The following is a 12,999-nucleotide window of genomic DNA, read 5'->3' on the forward strand; positions in this document are numbered from 1 at the left end:
TTCCAAATCAGGGAAGTGCTGTAGAGCTCTGGGTCGGGGATCGCCGGTGCACGCGCCACCTCCTGGTCACTGGCAGCCATGACGGTCGCCACACGCGCGACCGCGATGCTATTCTAGCAGATCTTTCAAAATAATGTATGTAGACTCCTCTTCATGCAACATCATTGACTATTTCTCTCAGTTCAGTCATAACAATGACAACACGGTTTTTGTCCGACGCTCCGCAAAAGTATGCTGGCAGCTCCGTGCATCACGACTTCGTTGGTGGCGCCGTGCTCGCGGCAAAACACGTAACTGGGTCGTAAGCGAAGTACTGCATTGTCCTCGTGCGGAATCGAATCGTGACTCCGTTATCTCGCACATGCGTGTAAAATCAAGCCTTTTGCTAGGTATATTTAATGCAGAGCTCGAACTGCCACGCGGAGTGATCTGAACACGGACGTCGATAACGCGTTCAACTTGAAGTTGCTCTGACCAGTGACCGTACTACAGAGACCACGAGCTCGTGTCAACAATGGCCGATCCTGCAAGAGCGCAAGAGCTCAAAGCCGAAGGCAACGCGCTGTTCGCGAAGGGCGAGTACGCTGCCGCGCACCAGAAGTACGAGGATGCCATTCAGTACGATGACCGGAACGCGATACTGTACGCGAATCGGGCGGCATGCTCGATTCACTTGGACAAGTAAGTAACGACGTCGAGAGTGTGCTGGGCATTTATCTAATTCTCATTGACACAGATTCTCTGAAGCCAAGGCCGATGCTAAGCAGGTTGTGCTGGATTCTGTGACCGATGAAACAAGCTGACTCAGAAGGTGATTATAGGCTGTTGAACTGGACCCGGCGTATGCGAAGGGATGGGCACGTATGGCTACAGCCTGCGATGTACGTTTTTACTTTCACAAAGTTCGTGGCTTCTCTCATTGAAAGCGTTGGTCAAGGGTCTCGGCGAATATGGGGAGAGTGTTAAATGCTGGAGGAAGGCTATGGCTGCCTTGCCGAAGGATAACCTCACTGCTTCGGACGCGAGACAAAAGAAGCAATGTGAAGATGGCTTGAGAACCGCGGCCGTCAATATAGCGAAGGCTGCCGGTCTCGTTGACATGGGGCAGATGAGAGGGAAGTTTCCGTGGGATCGCGTCAAAGCGATAGAAAATGAATTGCACGCCGGTTTGCCTGCGAACGCTGGCAGCAGTGTGAGTAGTAGTTTGTATATGTGTTATGTCGGACGCTAATTCATTTTGACCGTTGAGGCCTGGCTCATGCTGCGTGCTGCGAAGGTGCGTCGTGATGTATGATATGGCATGGGGGTCGCCGAGCTCACGGAGCCTCTCGCTAGTTATGGGATCGAGGTATGCAGGCTATGATGCAGCAGAGAACGCGAATCGGCCCTACTGGAGAAGAATTCGGGGGCTGCCCTGGTGTACGTCATCCAAAACTGTTCAGATGATGGGTTTGCTCACAAGATCCAGGCCCTGACTGACCTCACGGATGCGATTCTCACCGACTCGCGGATCTTCCGCATGGAGGGATCATGGATGGACATGTACAATAAACAAGGTAAATCGCTACGATCGTTAGAGTTGTCAAACATCAAGTTCTAACAAATTGCTTTCGAATAGTGATGTTGGAAACGATGAACTCGGGCGCGTGGCCTGCACTTCCAATGGCAAAAATTCAAGAAGAGGCAATGATGCGGCAGCAAGAACATGGGTGGGATGCAGCTCGTCTTGCCGTCGATGTTACTATCCGGTATGACACGTACTCGGAAGTATTGCTTGATCACTCGCTGAGACCCTGTTTCTCTAGCATATGGCTGATGCAAGGATTTGTCGCTAGCAATACCGGGACAGACACACAGACATCCTTGCGTCCCTTCAATTTGATTTTGGAACTACTCAACTGGGGGCAGACATCGTCGTGGGGAAACAGCTCTACAAAGGACAAGGGCAACGTCTTTGAGGATTACTTTGTCCGTGGCGTCCGCAAGCTGAGGATGGAAGCGATGATGGCTGTGAGTCAATGAGATACAGTGCTACAGCCCATAGACATGTACCTGATTAACTGATGTGGGCTTTGCCTTGCAGCATTGTGCGAAAAGTCCACCCCAGGGTCTAGAAGCAGCCTTGAAAGCCTTGTATGAAGAGGCACAGATTGTGATGCAAGAGGTTGGGCCGTCCTTGCCCGAAGGCGAACATGAACCAGGCTTTGTATCGGCGTTTGGCATCTACCCCAAGGCCCACGCATATACGTAGGCTGTTCTGTGTCTCTATCAAAGGCTCGAGACCCTCACCTGCATAAGTGCGATTGGGTTTTATCACCAGCAGACAGTCTATCGTTACAAGTCGCAAAGTGACTACGAGATCGTGTGCGAACACTCCTTCAAGGCATACCAGGCTTACCGGGAGGCAGCCATGCTCTTCCCCAAGGATGATGAATCACGCGCCTGTACGTTTTGCACCACACACTACTTCGCGCATTACAGCTGATCATTGTACACATCCTGCAAGGGTTCATCGTCATTGCATTCCAATCGCTGCAGCAGGCTAGAAGTACATTCAAAGTGGCCCTGCATGTTATGGAGGAACTTCGACTCGCTCTTCCGGAAACCCACAAGATCTGGGAATTCTCGCAAATTGCTGTACGAGGTAAAGACAAAGCATGTAAGGACATCTTGCAGCTGGAGCAGAAGATGAGGAAGGATCTGGGCGACGGTAGAATTACGCTTGAGGACCACATGCCTGCAGGCTACTCCCTCACGTCGTGATTGAATGTTGTCACACAGTAAACGAGATTTATTGCATGGGTCACATCTGCCACTAGATTTGAGTACCCACTGAGCCCGATCGAGCGACGTCCGAGTCTCGATTAGTATAGCCATCGACGACGTGGTCTGTTGGGAGCTTGGCGGTGGGCGGGCGAGAGAGTGGTTGGGACAGCAGGCAAGAGAGAATGAGCATGAGAGAACAGGCGAGAGGCGCTAGAGGGAAGGCCCGCAGGGAGCGCGTACGAATGAGGGCAGGTAGTGCTTCACCGCGACAACGCCTCGACAAGGTCACGGTTGATCGCGAGTTCTCTCTCTCGATGGCTATGCGCTCCTTGCACCGCCCGAGTGTAAACCGGTGGTATGCTATGTTGGGCATCACCTCCGGGACGTGGAAGTTGAGCCCGACAGTTCGCGAGAACGTCTGCCAGTGTACGTGCATAGCGGCCATCACTTCGGAGAGTACATCATACCTGGCTCATGCACGTTTTACTCCGTTTTCTAGGCTTGCGAAGCAAACCGCCTGCATGGCTCCGAAGCTAATTTACGACGTCTGCATGAAGAGGCGCAGAGCATCATTCACGAGGTTGAACACATAGCGCTTCCGACTCAAATTCTGCGCCAAGAGCTCGAATACCCTGGAATGAAGTCAGCAATCTGTGTCTATCCAAAGGCTCGCGCATTGATGTAGGCTCCTCAATGCCATGATGTACGCTCCCTCATGTTCACACTTGTTTAAAAGCGTGCTCGGTACCTACCATACCATCATGGCAATTCGGAGCCCAGAGGACGACCTCATTGCCGCAGCAGATCATTTCACTCAATCTTACCGAGTGACACGTCAGGAAGCCGAGCTACTCCCACAGGATGACGAGTTACACGTCTGTGAGTCGTCTGTTGATACCGCCTGCATGATAGCAAGTTTGCGATCGTTCATTACCATGAAAGGCTATTTAGATATTGCACTCCAAAGACTGCGAATGGTGTGTCTGGGTCATATCAAGGATGCCCTCCAAATCTTGGAACAGATGCGGATTTCTCTGCCACAAGCGATGAAGATATATCATATGGGAGCTTTCGCTTACGCAGCCTCAGAGCGATTCGGTGAGAATAACCTGGAAGGAGACGATAGAGGAGCACCTGCGGTTCGAGCGGAAGATTCGAGCGGACATAGCGCGCGGGGTGATCACTCCGTTTGACCTCGTATCACTGGCAGAATCAGGCCGTTATTTGCCAGTGTCAATATTGCGATGAAGGGCAGCTCGCGTACTACTCCTCCATGCTTGTACAGTAGTCAGCTTGTCACTCTCGAATGTATATGCCAACCGACCGTTGCATATCACAGCAGTGGTACAACTTTAAGTACTAGCTTGGCCCATGCGCCCGCGACCACTGGCATCCGAGTCTTTTTTAAAGTCAAAATTCTTCGGGGTGCGTCGACGCGTCGGCATTCGCCGAAGACGTATATGAGCCACTTGCGCGTCGTTGAATTTTCCCTTCACCGCGCTCTCTTGTCCTGCCTCGCTGGTCTCTATGATCAACCTACGGGCGGTCGAGGTTTGCGACAGGATACTTTCCCCGTCAGAAGAGTGCCCTCTACGGGTGCTCGAGGAGATGAGGGGGTGGTTTGACGCATGAGAACGAGACGCACGTCTTGGTGCTGGGTTGTCAACTCTCTCGCTCCCTTGCTGAGCTTGTAGAGCTAGTCTAGACGGTACCAAACATATCGCTTTCGAGCTCGAGAAAGCTTGATACGCAATTCGTTACGCGCATCCTCTCCACCGTGAAGGTACTGTACAGTGCTGGGTTTACAATGCTCCTGTCTACGCTTAGACTAGTACGTACGACCTCGACCCGCTTGAATGCATTCAGAATCACAGACACAACACATGCACCACTGGACAATGATAACTCGTAGGATTATTGGGCCCGAGGTCCATAGCTTCCATTACTAACGTACCAAACTGCAAACAAGGAAAATACTGTCACCGTGCCGCGGGCGTCGTAGGCTGATAATTGCCATAGTACGAGTACGGCGTGCTTGAGCCAGGAGTACCGGGCTGACTGCCCCCAGCGCCAGCCGCCGTGCTGCGAAGGTGGGCAGGTAGCGGAGCGATGTGCCCCGAGGTACCCTGCGCGCCAGTCCAGGTCCCAGCTTGATATGGCTTTGCAGCTGACCCGGTGACCGTGTTTGCGACGGCACGTTGGGGCTGCTGCGCCTGAGCCTGAGCGGACGATGCGAAGAAACTGGCGTAGTTCGTCGCCATCGTCGTCGGTGTGGCACCAGGCTGCGGCGTCGTCTGTCCTGGCGTCACCCCTCCGGAGGTGGAAGCTTGCACTTGGCCCGGGGCGGTCTGCTGGTACTGATAATACGATGGGTAGGCGTACTGGCCTTGCGTGCCATACTGCGACCCGGGGTAGTAGCTGCTCGTAGCTGTGCCGGAAGGATTTGGATAGTAGGACCCGCCTTGCCCTGGAGTGTATTGATAGGCACCGCGGTACTGGGACGTCTGATAGTTGTAGCTGTACGGCGTGTACGGCGTAGTGGGAGTCGCAGCAGGTTTTGCTGGGGTAACGGGGACAGCCACTGTGGTCGTGGTAGTTGGAGCTGCGGTTGCTTCGGCACCCGGTTTGATGTGTACAGTCGTATCGTCCCTGAGTGCAGTAGCGCGGGTAGCAGGCAACGTCCCATACCAGCCCTCTGTGCCCTCGAGCGGTAGACTACGTTGAAGGGTGCGCAAAACGGACGCTGGAGGAACGAGCGGAGGATTCGAGTCCGGGTCAGAAGAAGACCGTGGTCTCAAGGAGGCCAACAACGATAGAGAATCCAGGATGGCCTGGGCTGTTGCAGCAGTTCAGCGCGTAACAAAAATGGGTGGAAAAATGTGCAACGTACCTGTGTCCCACTCCTCGGATCCCTCTTCCACCGTGCTCGATCCACCGCCCTCCGCCCCGAGTCGCAAACGTTGTAGTCGTTGTAATCTGAGCATCGCCCTTGCATTCTTGTCCAGTAGCTCTTGCACGGCTTGCTCCATCTCCAGACTTCCAAGTGCAGCCTTGATCCTCGCTACTTCTTCAGCAGATACCAGGCTCTCCAATGCCTTGTCCAGCTCTTCCGCGTCCTCGTCCTCGTCATGCTGCCCTGACGCCCTAACGCTCCGCGCAGTCTCTTCACCCATGATAATCGCATTGTCGGCGTCCGCGGCTCGCAAGGCCTCGATGGCTTTCCGCTTGCCCCTCGCCTTCTCCTTGAGAGTCGCTTCTTGGCGTTGTCTCCATATGAGGTCACCGAGGGCATACCTCCCGACCTCTGTCCCGTCTTGATCAAAGGTCGGAGCGAAACTGGCATAGGGCCCGTAGTCGAGGAACTTGCCGCAGCTGACGCGTCGCAGCCCCGGCAACTGCAGTGTGGCGGAGGCGGTATTCGGCCTGACATACTCGGCAAGGGTCTTCGTCCTGGCAGACGAGGACGTTGATGCTGATGGCAGGATAGCGGCGAGTTCCGCGTGGCCAGTAGGCAGATCCGTCAACGCTTTGCCTTCGGAGGGTAATGTGAAGTCGGAGTTGAGCGACGACCACCAGTCGCCCGTGGGTAGATGTTGCACAAGGGCGTACTTTCGTTTTCGGCTCGCAATGGTGGTGAGAGGAGCCGGCTTGTCTTCTTCTTCTACGGCTTCTCCATCAGCGGAGGGAGGCTGGAAGAGCGTTGGGAAGATGCTTTGCGCTTCTAGGGGCGTAGGGACTGAGTGGAAGGAGGCTTGGTCGAGGAGGGCGAGGGCAAGTCTGCAGAAGCGTAGCTGCTGTGCAGCGGGTTCTGAAGGGCGGGATCGTGGATGTGAAGAGATAGGGAACAGATGCTGGACTGCACTCTGTACATATGACGTATCAACACGCCGTATTGCCCAATGCAACAACACACGCAGAAACTCACCCGAAGAACGCGTAGGGGATACTGAGAAGAGTCTTTGAGAAGCGTACGGAATGAGTAGGTTTGGGTAGAACTCGATGGTGTCGGAGTGGATGTAGTTTCGCCTGACGTCGGTTCCGCGGACTCAGTTGAGAGCGGAAATACACGGTCGAGCAGACCTTGGGTGTCAATGCTACGAAGGACCACTTTCAGCGCAATTCAACGACTGGGAGCAGAATGAGGCGCACGATTCGAGTACAAGTAGGATGTTTTCCGCGTCTGCAGAGTCAATTGGCACATCACCGCTCCCCAGTGCGTCGGTCGGTTCGGTGTCTAGTTGTTCTGACGCAAGCTCTGGGGGCTCCTGGCTCTCGGATGTGCGCTGCTGCTTGGTAGCGGGCTGTTCACCATTGTCGGCGTTCGAGATGCGTTTGCGCTTTTTAGAGCCGCCCTTGCGCGGTGCGGGGGCGGTGTCCTGGGCCTTGTCCTTGTCCGGCTGGCCCGCTGAGCGAGTTGCGCGGGCCATTGGGGGTGTTGTGGAAGAGACGCTGAGGGAGGGTGTAAGACGCGCCTGTGGCGAGAGCAGGAGAGCTTGAGTCGCGTCCGCTCGACGCGTCCCGTGGCGAATGACCAGAGTCGTCTCCTCGACGCTTGCCCGATGGGAGCAGCTGCAGAAAGTCTCAGCCACTCAGCCACTCCCCTTCCAGCTCTCTTACTCATTTCGCACTCAGATAACACTGCGTTCAGACTCCGACCCTCCCTGTCCGGCAACGACTCCGATCGTCTGCGCTGTCTTCGCCATGGCCACCAGCTTCAGACTTCCTCCCGCTACCCGCCCGCTGCTGCGAGGGCAGCTCGCGTCCCGGCCGGCGAACGGACACGTCGCCTTCATTCCCCAAGTGCGGAAGGTCGTCTTCGAGTTCTGCGACAAATGGCCATCATCCGGCAATACGCGGACATACGTCCACAACCACCTCGAGGAGCTTGCTCGTTCAAATCCGCACGTCGAATTCGTCGTGAAGCAGCGGACGCAGAGGGAGCCTATCATTCGAGGATTCTACAGTGCGTACACTGCTATATCTTGCCTTCACATATCGCTTATCGTTGCTCAGTCAACGACCGAGACAAGGTCATTCCATTGAAGGGCTTTGAGGTCACCGGTATCCAGCAAAAAGTGAAACTCCTACTCGACTCATCAGGCGCGAAGATCAAGCCCCTCAAGAGACGTACTGTCGAGAGTACGACGGAGGCAGCGAGGGGCATCTGGAGCGGTCTACATGGCGAACCGTTCAAGATATAACAGCGGGTAGCTTTTGGGGTCAGTCGGGAACGGATCACACTGCAGTGCACCTCCACGCACGCACGAGACGGTGATCGGTATGTAGTGTTCCTCACTCCTGGGCTCCGTTCCCTAGTGCCGTGTGTCGATGCAATGCAGATAGGCTGATTGGGATGACCTGTAGATGTGTGTAACTTACTATCAATATATTACGCCCACGCTCTAGACATAAATCCCATCCATCGTCGATGTGATGTCTAGGGATGGAGTTCAGCCTCAGACACGAGTGTCCCTCGGGCTCTGTACCTTTGGGAAATGAACGGCTCACGGTTGGTGTATCCGCACCCTCGAATAACGGTGTTCAGTAGCTTTCAGCCGCTGTCGGGCCCGCGTCGGAAGCTTCCTTATAGGAAGTCCCAATTCTGGAAAGCGTGCCTCATGTCCGGGTGATACACGCTTCCTGCATGCTGCCCTGAGGCATCAGTCCTCAGGATTATCTACTGACTCAATCGTGACGCGCGGTAAACGTAGGCTCTAACACGTGTAGAAAAGTAGACTCGCGGGGCGCATGCGCCTATGCTCGCCCTCCCCTTGGACCCGTCCCATATCCTTCCATCAGCTTCGTGAGTGTCATTCCCGCTCTTTCTGCCGTGGCAAGACTGACCATCTATGATATCGACCGCAGACGATGCAGAGACCGAGCTCTTATCACGCTTTCTCGAGGTGCGACAGCCAAGTATGGACCGACTGGCTGCACTCCGAGCGCCAAGCCAACGTATGTGGCGACCCCTTTGTGCCTGGATGACCGTCTCATATTCTGCTAGTCATCATTGAGTAGCTCAGAGTCTGCAACGATTGAAGATGATATTGTGAGTCGATTGCTGAGGATCGCATCCGTACACTCCTCAACGTCCTTTGCAGAACCGCCATCAATCGAAAGACGATATCGACGACGCAATGCCTCTATGTTATGCTTCATTCGTGAGTACTCTACACAATCTCCAGGCAACGCAAGAAGCTCATTCTGTGACAGTTGCCTTCTCCGCCAGACTCGCCGCTGAGTGCGTCCTCGTCGTCTCAGCTGTCCGTAGTCTCGGCGGCGGATTCCGGCTATGATGAGCTACCGGAGATCCCATTCGTGTCGTCTTCTCCGTCACGATTTGACAGCGGTTGGAATCCGATGGAGGGCTGTTCAAGCCGGGGGAGCGACGACAGCCACTGCGAGCGGACCTTCTGGGCCTCGGTCATCCGGCCCACAGCCTCGCGGTCGTCAGAGAAGAGCGTCCCCGTCCTCGGGCAGATGAGCGAGCGCAGCCTGGCGCCCAGCCGTCACCGCGCTCCTTCCATCTCTTCGACAGCGTCGTCCCGGACACGGCCTGCACCCGCCAAGTCCATTTTGTCCTCCAGCTCGTCCACGAGGACACGAACAACGACACGGTCTCCGCCGTCTGTCAAATTTCTTGATATGCCCACGATCCATTACGAAGAGGAAGATGTATTTGAGCACACCCATAGCCACGCTCGGTCCGTTTCTGAGGACAGCGGAAAGCGGAGCTTTCTGAAGTGGTTCCGGGGTGCAAGCAAGAAGGCTCAAGCGGCGCAAGAGCGACCGACGATCTCTGGACCGTTCCCACTGTGGGAGACGCCACCGCGCCGTACGCCAAGCGGCGGGACGCCGAGCGTTCGTTCGACGAAGTCTGGAGCGCCGAGTTTGCGCTCGATGAAGTCGAACAACAGCCTCCGGTCCGTACGATCGTGCAGCAGCAGGCTGCAAACGTATTGGGGTAGGGTGACGGGAAGGGAACTATGAACTAGCTTCATGGTCGTGAGTGTTCCTTCGGCCCGTGGCGGCTTTCATGGATTTTACTAACGGATTGTGGGATGTAGGGTACCTTCTGCGCCCCCCTTCCATGCTTGGCTTCATTATGTCTCTCAGTCCATTGCTATGCCCATGCAGGACTCTTTTGCTTTCGTTGGACTACCTATGCCCAGGTGCATTCTAGCCTCTCTTCACATGGCCTCTCGGATTCGATATCGCAGATTGAGCATTGGTTGAAGATTAGGACAGTGGTTTTGTACAGCACAGTAGTAACGCGACAGCTCACGGGACTATGGAAGCCTATTCGCACTGACGTATGATGACCAATTCGTAGTGAGCACCCTGCCGCACATCTCCAAGCAGCACTACATATTGCATACCCTTGTTGCATGGTAAGTAGCACGGTAGCGAAGCCCAGCCGTGACACCGTGAGGGCATCAATGCTGTTCACGTCTCCTCTCGGCATCCCATCGACTTCTCATAAGGGTGAGGCCGTCTGCCCTGGTACGCAGCATAGGTGACGCCATCTGCAGTCGTGCGGCTTCGAGGTGCGGCGAGAGATGGCTGTCGTTGCGGATCACCTGCGGAGGCTCTCAGTACCCTCGTCTGGGTTGCAGCATGCGCACTTACTGAGCCAATAGCAAGGAAGAAACCAAATGTAGCTGCACTACTTAGCATGTACTGCGAGAGGGTGGGCAGGACGCCTCGAGGACCAGCGCCGCCTCTAGAACAAGAATGAGTCTCGCAGGTATGTATGAGGCGAGTGAGCGCACCTCAGGATGCTGTATCCGCCGAATATGAACCCAATTGTAAGCCCGACACCGCAGCCCATTGCTGCACCCATCCTAGATTGGACACAGGTCTTCAGCGTGCTCTGCGAGGAACATCTGCACGAAACGGCCTACTTCACTGTGTACCGTCAAAGCTGAACATTCATTACACAGTCCTGTGGAACTTACATTTCTGCCATACCGTGGGTCCTTGAGGAGTCCGCTGCATCGAGGCCATGATAGAGGCAAATGGAAAGCAGGTTAAAGTTTGGCGTGCGCCGGGTGGCGAGGTGGTCGTCTGAATGAAAGCGAACGGCACGCGCTAGCGCCGGCGAACGTCGGAATAGTACACAACGGCCATGCCTCTCGAGCTACCCTCGTTCCCTCCTGCTCAGCAGCCTCAGATCAGTGTGTACCAATCCTTTGTCGTGGCGATTAAATCATGATTGTGCAACTGCTTAGTCCGCTCGCATCAACGCGACTTCTTCCAGGTCTCGGCGTTGCGAGAGCAAGCGGATGGTGTGCTGAGAGCTTGGTTGGGTGCGTAGGCCGAGAGTCTGCAAATTTGCCCTGCTCAACTGTCTCAAGGCACGAGATGGCTGTCTCGGTGGGACAAAGAGTTCGAGTTATGTACCAAGCTGCTGTACCTTGGATTGACGGTCGGGCGCGGTGGGTCCCCTTTACGATGCCACTCGCGGTTCTGCTGAAGTGTTCTGCACGCTATAGCTACCCAGACACTCGGAGAAGAATACACTGACATATGGATACATCCCACGCATTCTGGAGGTGTGCCAGCCTGGCGTGCCAGAGCTGCTCTTGTCCTCTTGCCGACGCTGCCCTCCTATATGCTTTCAAGATGGGGTTCGCACCTACCGCCGACGTCTAAGTTGACTTCGCTCGTGCGCAGACTACCAGCGCTGCTGGAGATATTGTCCGAAGTCAACCTGGCCGTCTTCTACTTCCGAGGCACATACTATGATCTAGTCAAGAGGATGCTCGGGATCCGCTATGTGAGTACGTCCCGTTTTACGAGTGACCTCATACTGAGCCATGCCAGATTTCCGCTACTCCTCATGACCCAAACACGAGGCCGCCTTCATACTCGCTCCTAGGTGTTCTTCTGGTTGTCAGGCTGATACACCGTCTTGTCAGCTTTATCCGGTCGTCTGCCAAGGCAGACGCAGGAGGCTCTGTGGAATTGAAGGGGAAACGACCAGTTGATGACCACGAGGAGATCTACATTGATGACCGGCCTGTATCCATCATGATAGGCCGCGCTAACTCGGACGAGACACTTCAATTGACCACTGAAGAGGACGAGCGGACGGTCCTTGACTTCTCCCAGATACCGCCTGTTGCACGGGGAAGTCGGAATTGCTCACTTTGTCTGGACGAACGGACAGCGACGACGTCTACGGAATGCGGGCATCTGTTCTGCTGGGATTGCATCGTAGGCTGGGGCAGGGAGAAGGTGCGTGTTGGCATTGTACTGGAAGCAAACGAGCTGACACAGGCTAGGCCGAGTGTCCCCTCTGTCGCCAGTCCCTGAAGTTGACGTCTTTGCTCCCTATCTACAACTTGTAGCATCGTGATTTTATGATACACTATACATACACTCCGTATGCAGGCCCGGCCACCCAAGCGGTCTCTGCACCCATACAAGACTTACGATTGGGTGCTTTTGTATACAACATCGGCCCATGCGCAAGAAGTCACTATACCACTGGTTGGATGAGAGTGATGTTATCGCCCTTGAGCAATATACGGCCTGGAAATCGTGATGAGACGTGCACGGAAGAGCAAACAACATGGATATGCACCTAGTTCCCTTCGTGGCTTCGCATCCTTCACGTATACTTCAGCGGCCTCATCCACGACAACATTCATGAACTCATCGAAACCCTGAGGACAAAAACCAATTGTGAGCAACAATTCCGAACATAGGAATAGCGATGAAGAGGACGTAAGGAACAGATCAGTAAAGGTTCAGTCCTGGACAGCAAAGTCAACAGGAGGCGGACGCCTTATTGAGGTCGTATATTCAACGCGAAGTGTGTCCCAAGAGACGTTGGGAACACGCACAATGATTCTCCCCTCAATACGCATGTCGACATTATCGTACAGCCAAATCACAATTTTTGTTCGCTACGAAGGACGTCAGTCGGCGTTGAACTATTTCCAGAAGTGCGGCATACCTGTTGCAGGTTTTTGAAGATGACATTCTGGGGTACCTGAGCTCAACTGCGAACCGATCAAAAATGGGATAGTGACTTACGATGGGCTGAACCATCACACGCTGCTGACGACCGGACATCTTTGCGAGGATTTCTTGTCAAGTTCAGGTATTCGGGTCGTAGAGGGGGTGGTGCGAAAGCAATACTCGAGTCTGGTGGCGGACAAGACGATCTGAGGATTGGGATGCAATAGAGTGCGTGCCTTCGGCGAATGCCGACACGCTGCAACA

The 12,999-nt window shown here is 54.6% G+C and overlaps 8 protein-coding genes across 8 annotated transcripts; 5 read left to right on the forward strand and 3 right to left on the reverse strand.

Annotated features, from left to right (window-relative positions):
- The first annotated feature begins 324 nt into the window (after positions 1-324).
- Positions 325-2,789, forward strand: C8Q71DRAFT_47286 (uncharacterized protein). Its single transcript, XM_047918764.1, has 12 exons — positions 325-681; positions 737-767; positions 822-881; positions 938-1,192; positions 1,250-1,276; positions 1,336-1,419; positions 1,469-1,556; positions 1,619-1,748; positions 1,806-2,010; positions 2,084-2,247; positions 2,299-2,444; positions 2,507-2,789. Exons 1-12 carry the CDS (start codon positions 515-517, stop codon positions 2,761-2,763), a joined length of 1,614 nt encoding a protein of 537 aa, XP_047778779.1. The 5' UTR covers positions 325-514; the 3' UTR covers positions 2,764-2,789.
- A 518-nt stretch (positions 2,790-3,307) lies between these two features.
- Positions 3,308-4,128, forward strand: C8Q71DRAFT_47315 (uncharacterized protein). Its single transcript, XM_047918766.1, has 3 exons — positions 3,308-3,447; positions 3,503-3,645; positions 3,709-4,128. Exons 1-3 carry the CDS (start codon positions 3,404-3,406, stop codon positions 3,957-3,959), a joined length of 438 nt encoding a protein of 145 aa, XP_047778780.1. The 5' UTR covers positions 3,308-3,403; the 3' UTR covers positions 3,960-4,128.
- A 617-nt stretch (positions 4,129-4,745) lies between these two features.
- C8Q71DRAFT_708142 (uncharacterized protein) lies at positions 4,746-7,193 on the reverse strand (the record flags this gene model as incomplete). Its single annotated transcript, XM_047920600.1, has 4 exons — positions 4,746-5,602; positions 5,657-6,629; positions 6,692-6,860; positions 6,916-7,193. The coding sequence occupies 4 exons, from the start codon at positions 7,191-7,193 to the stop codon at positions 4,746-4,748; spliced, it is 2,277 nt and encodes a 758-aa protein (XP_047778781.1).
- A 274-nt stretch (positions 7,194-7,467) lies between these two features.
- C8Q71DRAFT_796781 (thioredoxin-like protein) lies at positions 7,468-7,967 on the forward strand (the record flags this gene model as incomplete). Its single annotated transcript, XM_047925701.1, has 2 exons — positions 7,468-7,729; positions 7,780-7,967. 2 exons carry the CDS (start codon positions 7,468-7,470, stop codon positions 7,965-7,967), a joined length of 450 nt encoding a protein of 149 aa, XP_047778782.1.
- Positions 7,968-8,313: 346 nt separating this feature from the next.
- C8Q71DRAFT_47551 (uncharacterized protein) lies at positions 8,314-9,873 on the forward strand. Its single transcript, XM_047918784.1, has 6 exons — positions 8,314-8,569; positions 8,632-8,721; positions 8,771-8,815; positions 8,868-8,927; positions 8,980-9,771; positions 9,834-9,873. Exons 2-5 carry the CDS (start codon positions 8,635-8,637, stop codon positions 9,754-9,756), a joined length of 969 nt encoding a protein of 322 aa, XP_047778783.1. The 5' UTR covers positions 8,314-8,569; positions 8,632-8,634; the 3' UTR covers positions 9,757-9,771; positions 9,834-9,873.
- Positions 9,874-9,968: 95 nt separating this feature from the next.
- C8Q71DRAFT_758477 (reactive mitochondrial oxygen species modulator 1-domain-containing protein) lies at positions 9,969-10,844 on the reverse strand. The gene is made up of 5 exons (XM_047923739.1): positions 10,721-10,844; positions 10,539-10,610; positions 10,396-10,489; positions 10,146-10,346; positions 9,969-10,074 (listed from the first exon to the last, which is right to left on the reverse strand). Exons 1-4 carry the CDS (start codon positions 10,771-10,773, stop codon positions 10,203-10,205), a joined length of 363 nt encoding a protein of 120 aa, XP_047778784.1. The 5' UTR covers positions 10,774-10,844; the 3' UTR covers positions 9,969-10,074; positions 10,146-10,202.
- Positions 10,845-10,881: 37 nt separating this feature from the next.
- C8Q71DRAFT_47476 (peroxisome assembly protein per8) lies at positions 10,882-12,124 on the forward strand. Its single transcript, XM_047918778.1, has 6 exons — positions 10,882-10,943; positions 10,998-11,075; positions 11,124-11,204; positions 11,262-11,545; positions 11,593-12,006; positions 12,054-12,124. The coding sequence occupies exons 1-6, from the start codon at positions 10,895-10,897 to the stop codon at positions 12,117-12,119; spliced, it is 972 nt and encodes a 323-aa protein (XP_047778785.1). The 5' UTR covers positions 10,882-10,894; the 3' UTR covers positions 12,120-12,124.
- Positions 11,872-12,998, reverse strand: C8Q71DRAFT_47373 (Sm-like ribonucleoprotein). The gene is made up of 5 exons (XM_047918770.1): positions 12,811-12,998; positions 12,731-12,757; positions 12,618-12,680; positions 12,356-12,437; positions 11,872-12,303 (listed from the first exon to the last, which is right to left on the reverse strand). The coding sequence occupies exons 1-5, from the start codon at positions 12,847-12,849 to the stop codon at positions 12,251-12,253; spliced, it is 264 nt and encodes an 87-aa protein (XP_047778786.1). The 5' UTR covers positions 12,850-12,998; the 3' UTR covers positions 11,872-12,250.
- Between the last annotated feature and the right edge of the window lies 1 nt (position 12,999).

This window comes from Rhodofomes roseus (genome assembly GCF_022264815.1).
Source record: "Rhodofomes roseus strain CIRM-BRFM 1785 chromosome Unknown C8Q71scaffold_10, whole genome shotgun sequence".
In the NCBI taxonomy this organism is placed as follows: domain Eukaryota; kingdom Fungi; phylum Basidiomycota; class Agaricomycetes; order Polyporales; family Fomitopsidaceae; genus Rhodofomes; species Rhodofomes roseus.

Bases quoted from the DNA above. Each gene is read 5' to 3' on its own strand.
- C8Q71DRAFT_47286 (XM_047918764.1), top strand. From the start codon at position 515: ATGGCCGATCCTGCAAGAGCGCAAGAGCTCAAAGCCGAAGGCAACGCG. The intron at 1,193-1,249 runs GTGAGTAGTAGT...TTGACCGTTGAG, and splicing joins CTGCGAACGCTGGCAGCAGT to GCCTGGCTCATGCTGCGTGC. The intron at 1,420-1,468 runs GTACGTCATCCA...CACAAGATCCAG, and splicing joins AATTCGGGGGCTGCCCTGGT to GCCCTGACTGACCTCACGGA.
- C8Q71DRAFT_47315 (XM_047918766.1), top strand. From the start codon at position 3,404: ATGAAGTCAGCAATCTGTGTCTATCCAAAGGCTCGCGCATTGAT. The intron at 3,448-3,502 runs GTAGGCTCCTCA...CTTGTTTAAAAG, and splicing joins CCAAAGGCTCGCGCATTGAT to CGTGCTCGGTACCTACCATA. The intron at 3,646-3,708 runs GTGAGTCGTCTG...TTACCATGAAAG, and splicing joins GGATGACGAGTTACACGTCT to GCTATTTAGATATTGCACTC.
- C8Q71DRAFT_47551 (XM_047918784.1), top strand. From the start codon at position 8,635: ATGCAGAGACCGAGCTCTTATCACGCTTTCTCGAGGTGCGACAGCCAA. The intron at 8,722-8,770 runs GTATGTGGCGAC...ATATTCTGCTAG, and splicing joins ACTCCGAGCGCCAAGCCAAC to TCATCATTGAGTAGCTCAGA. The intron at 8,928-8,979 runs GTGAGTACTCTA...ATTCTGTGACAG, and splicing joins CTCTATGTTATGCTTCATTC to TTGCCTTCTCCGCCAGACTC.
- C8Q71DRAFT_758477 (XM_047923739.1), bottom strand. From the start codon at position 10,773: ATGGCCTCGATGCAGCGGACTCCTCAAGGACCCACGGTATGGCAGAAA. The intron at 10,490-10,538 runs GTGCGCTCACTC...TTCTTGTTCTAG, and splicing joins GGCGGATACAGCATCCTGAG to AGGCGGCGCTGGTCCTCGAG. The intron at 10,347-10,395 runs GTAAGTGCGCAT...GAGCCTCCGCAG, and splicing joins TCTTCCTTGCTATTGGCTCA to GTGATCCGCAACGACAGCCA.
- C8Q71DRAFT_47476 (XM_047918778.1), top strand. From the start codon at position 10,895: ATGCCTCTCGAGCTACCCTCGTTCCCTCCTGCTCAGCAGCCTCAGATC. The intron at 11,205-11,261 runs GTGGGTCCCCTT...TGCACGCTATAG, and splicing joins TGGATTGACGGTCGGGCGCG to CTACCCAGACACTCGGAGAA. The intron at 11,546-11,592 runs GTGAGTACGTCC...GAGCCATGCCAG, and splicing joins GGATGCTCGGGATCCGCTAT to ATTTCCGCTACTCCTCATGA.
- C8Q71DRAFT_47373 (XM_047918770.1), bottom strand. From the start codon at position 12,849: ATGTCCGGTCGTCAGCAGCGTGTGATGGTTCAGCCCATC. The intron at 12,438-12,617 runs GTGCGTGTTCCC...TTTTGTCCTCAG, and splicing joins GTATTGAGGGGAGAATCATT to GGTTTCGATGAGTTCATGAA. The intron at 12,304-12,355 runs GTGCATATCCAT...CACGATTTCCAG, and splicing joins GAAGCCACGAAGGGAACTAG to GCCGTATATTGCTCAAGGGC.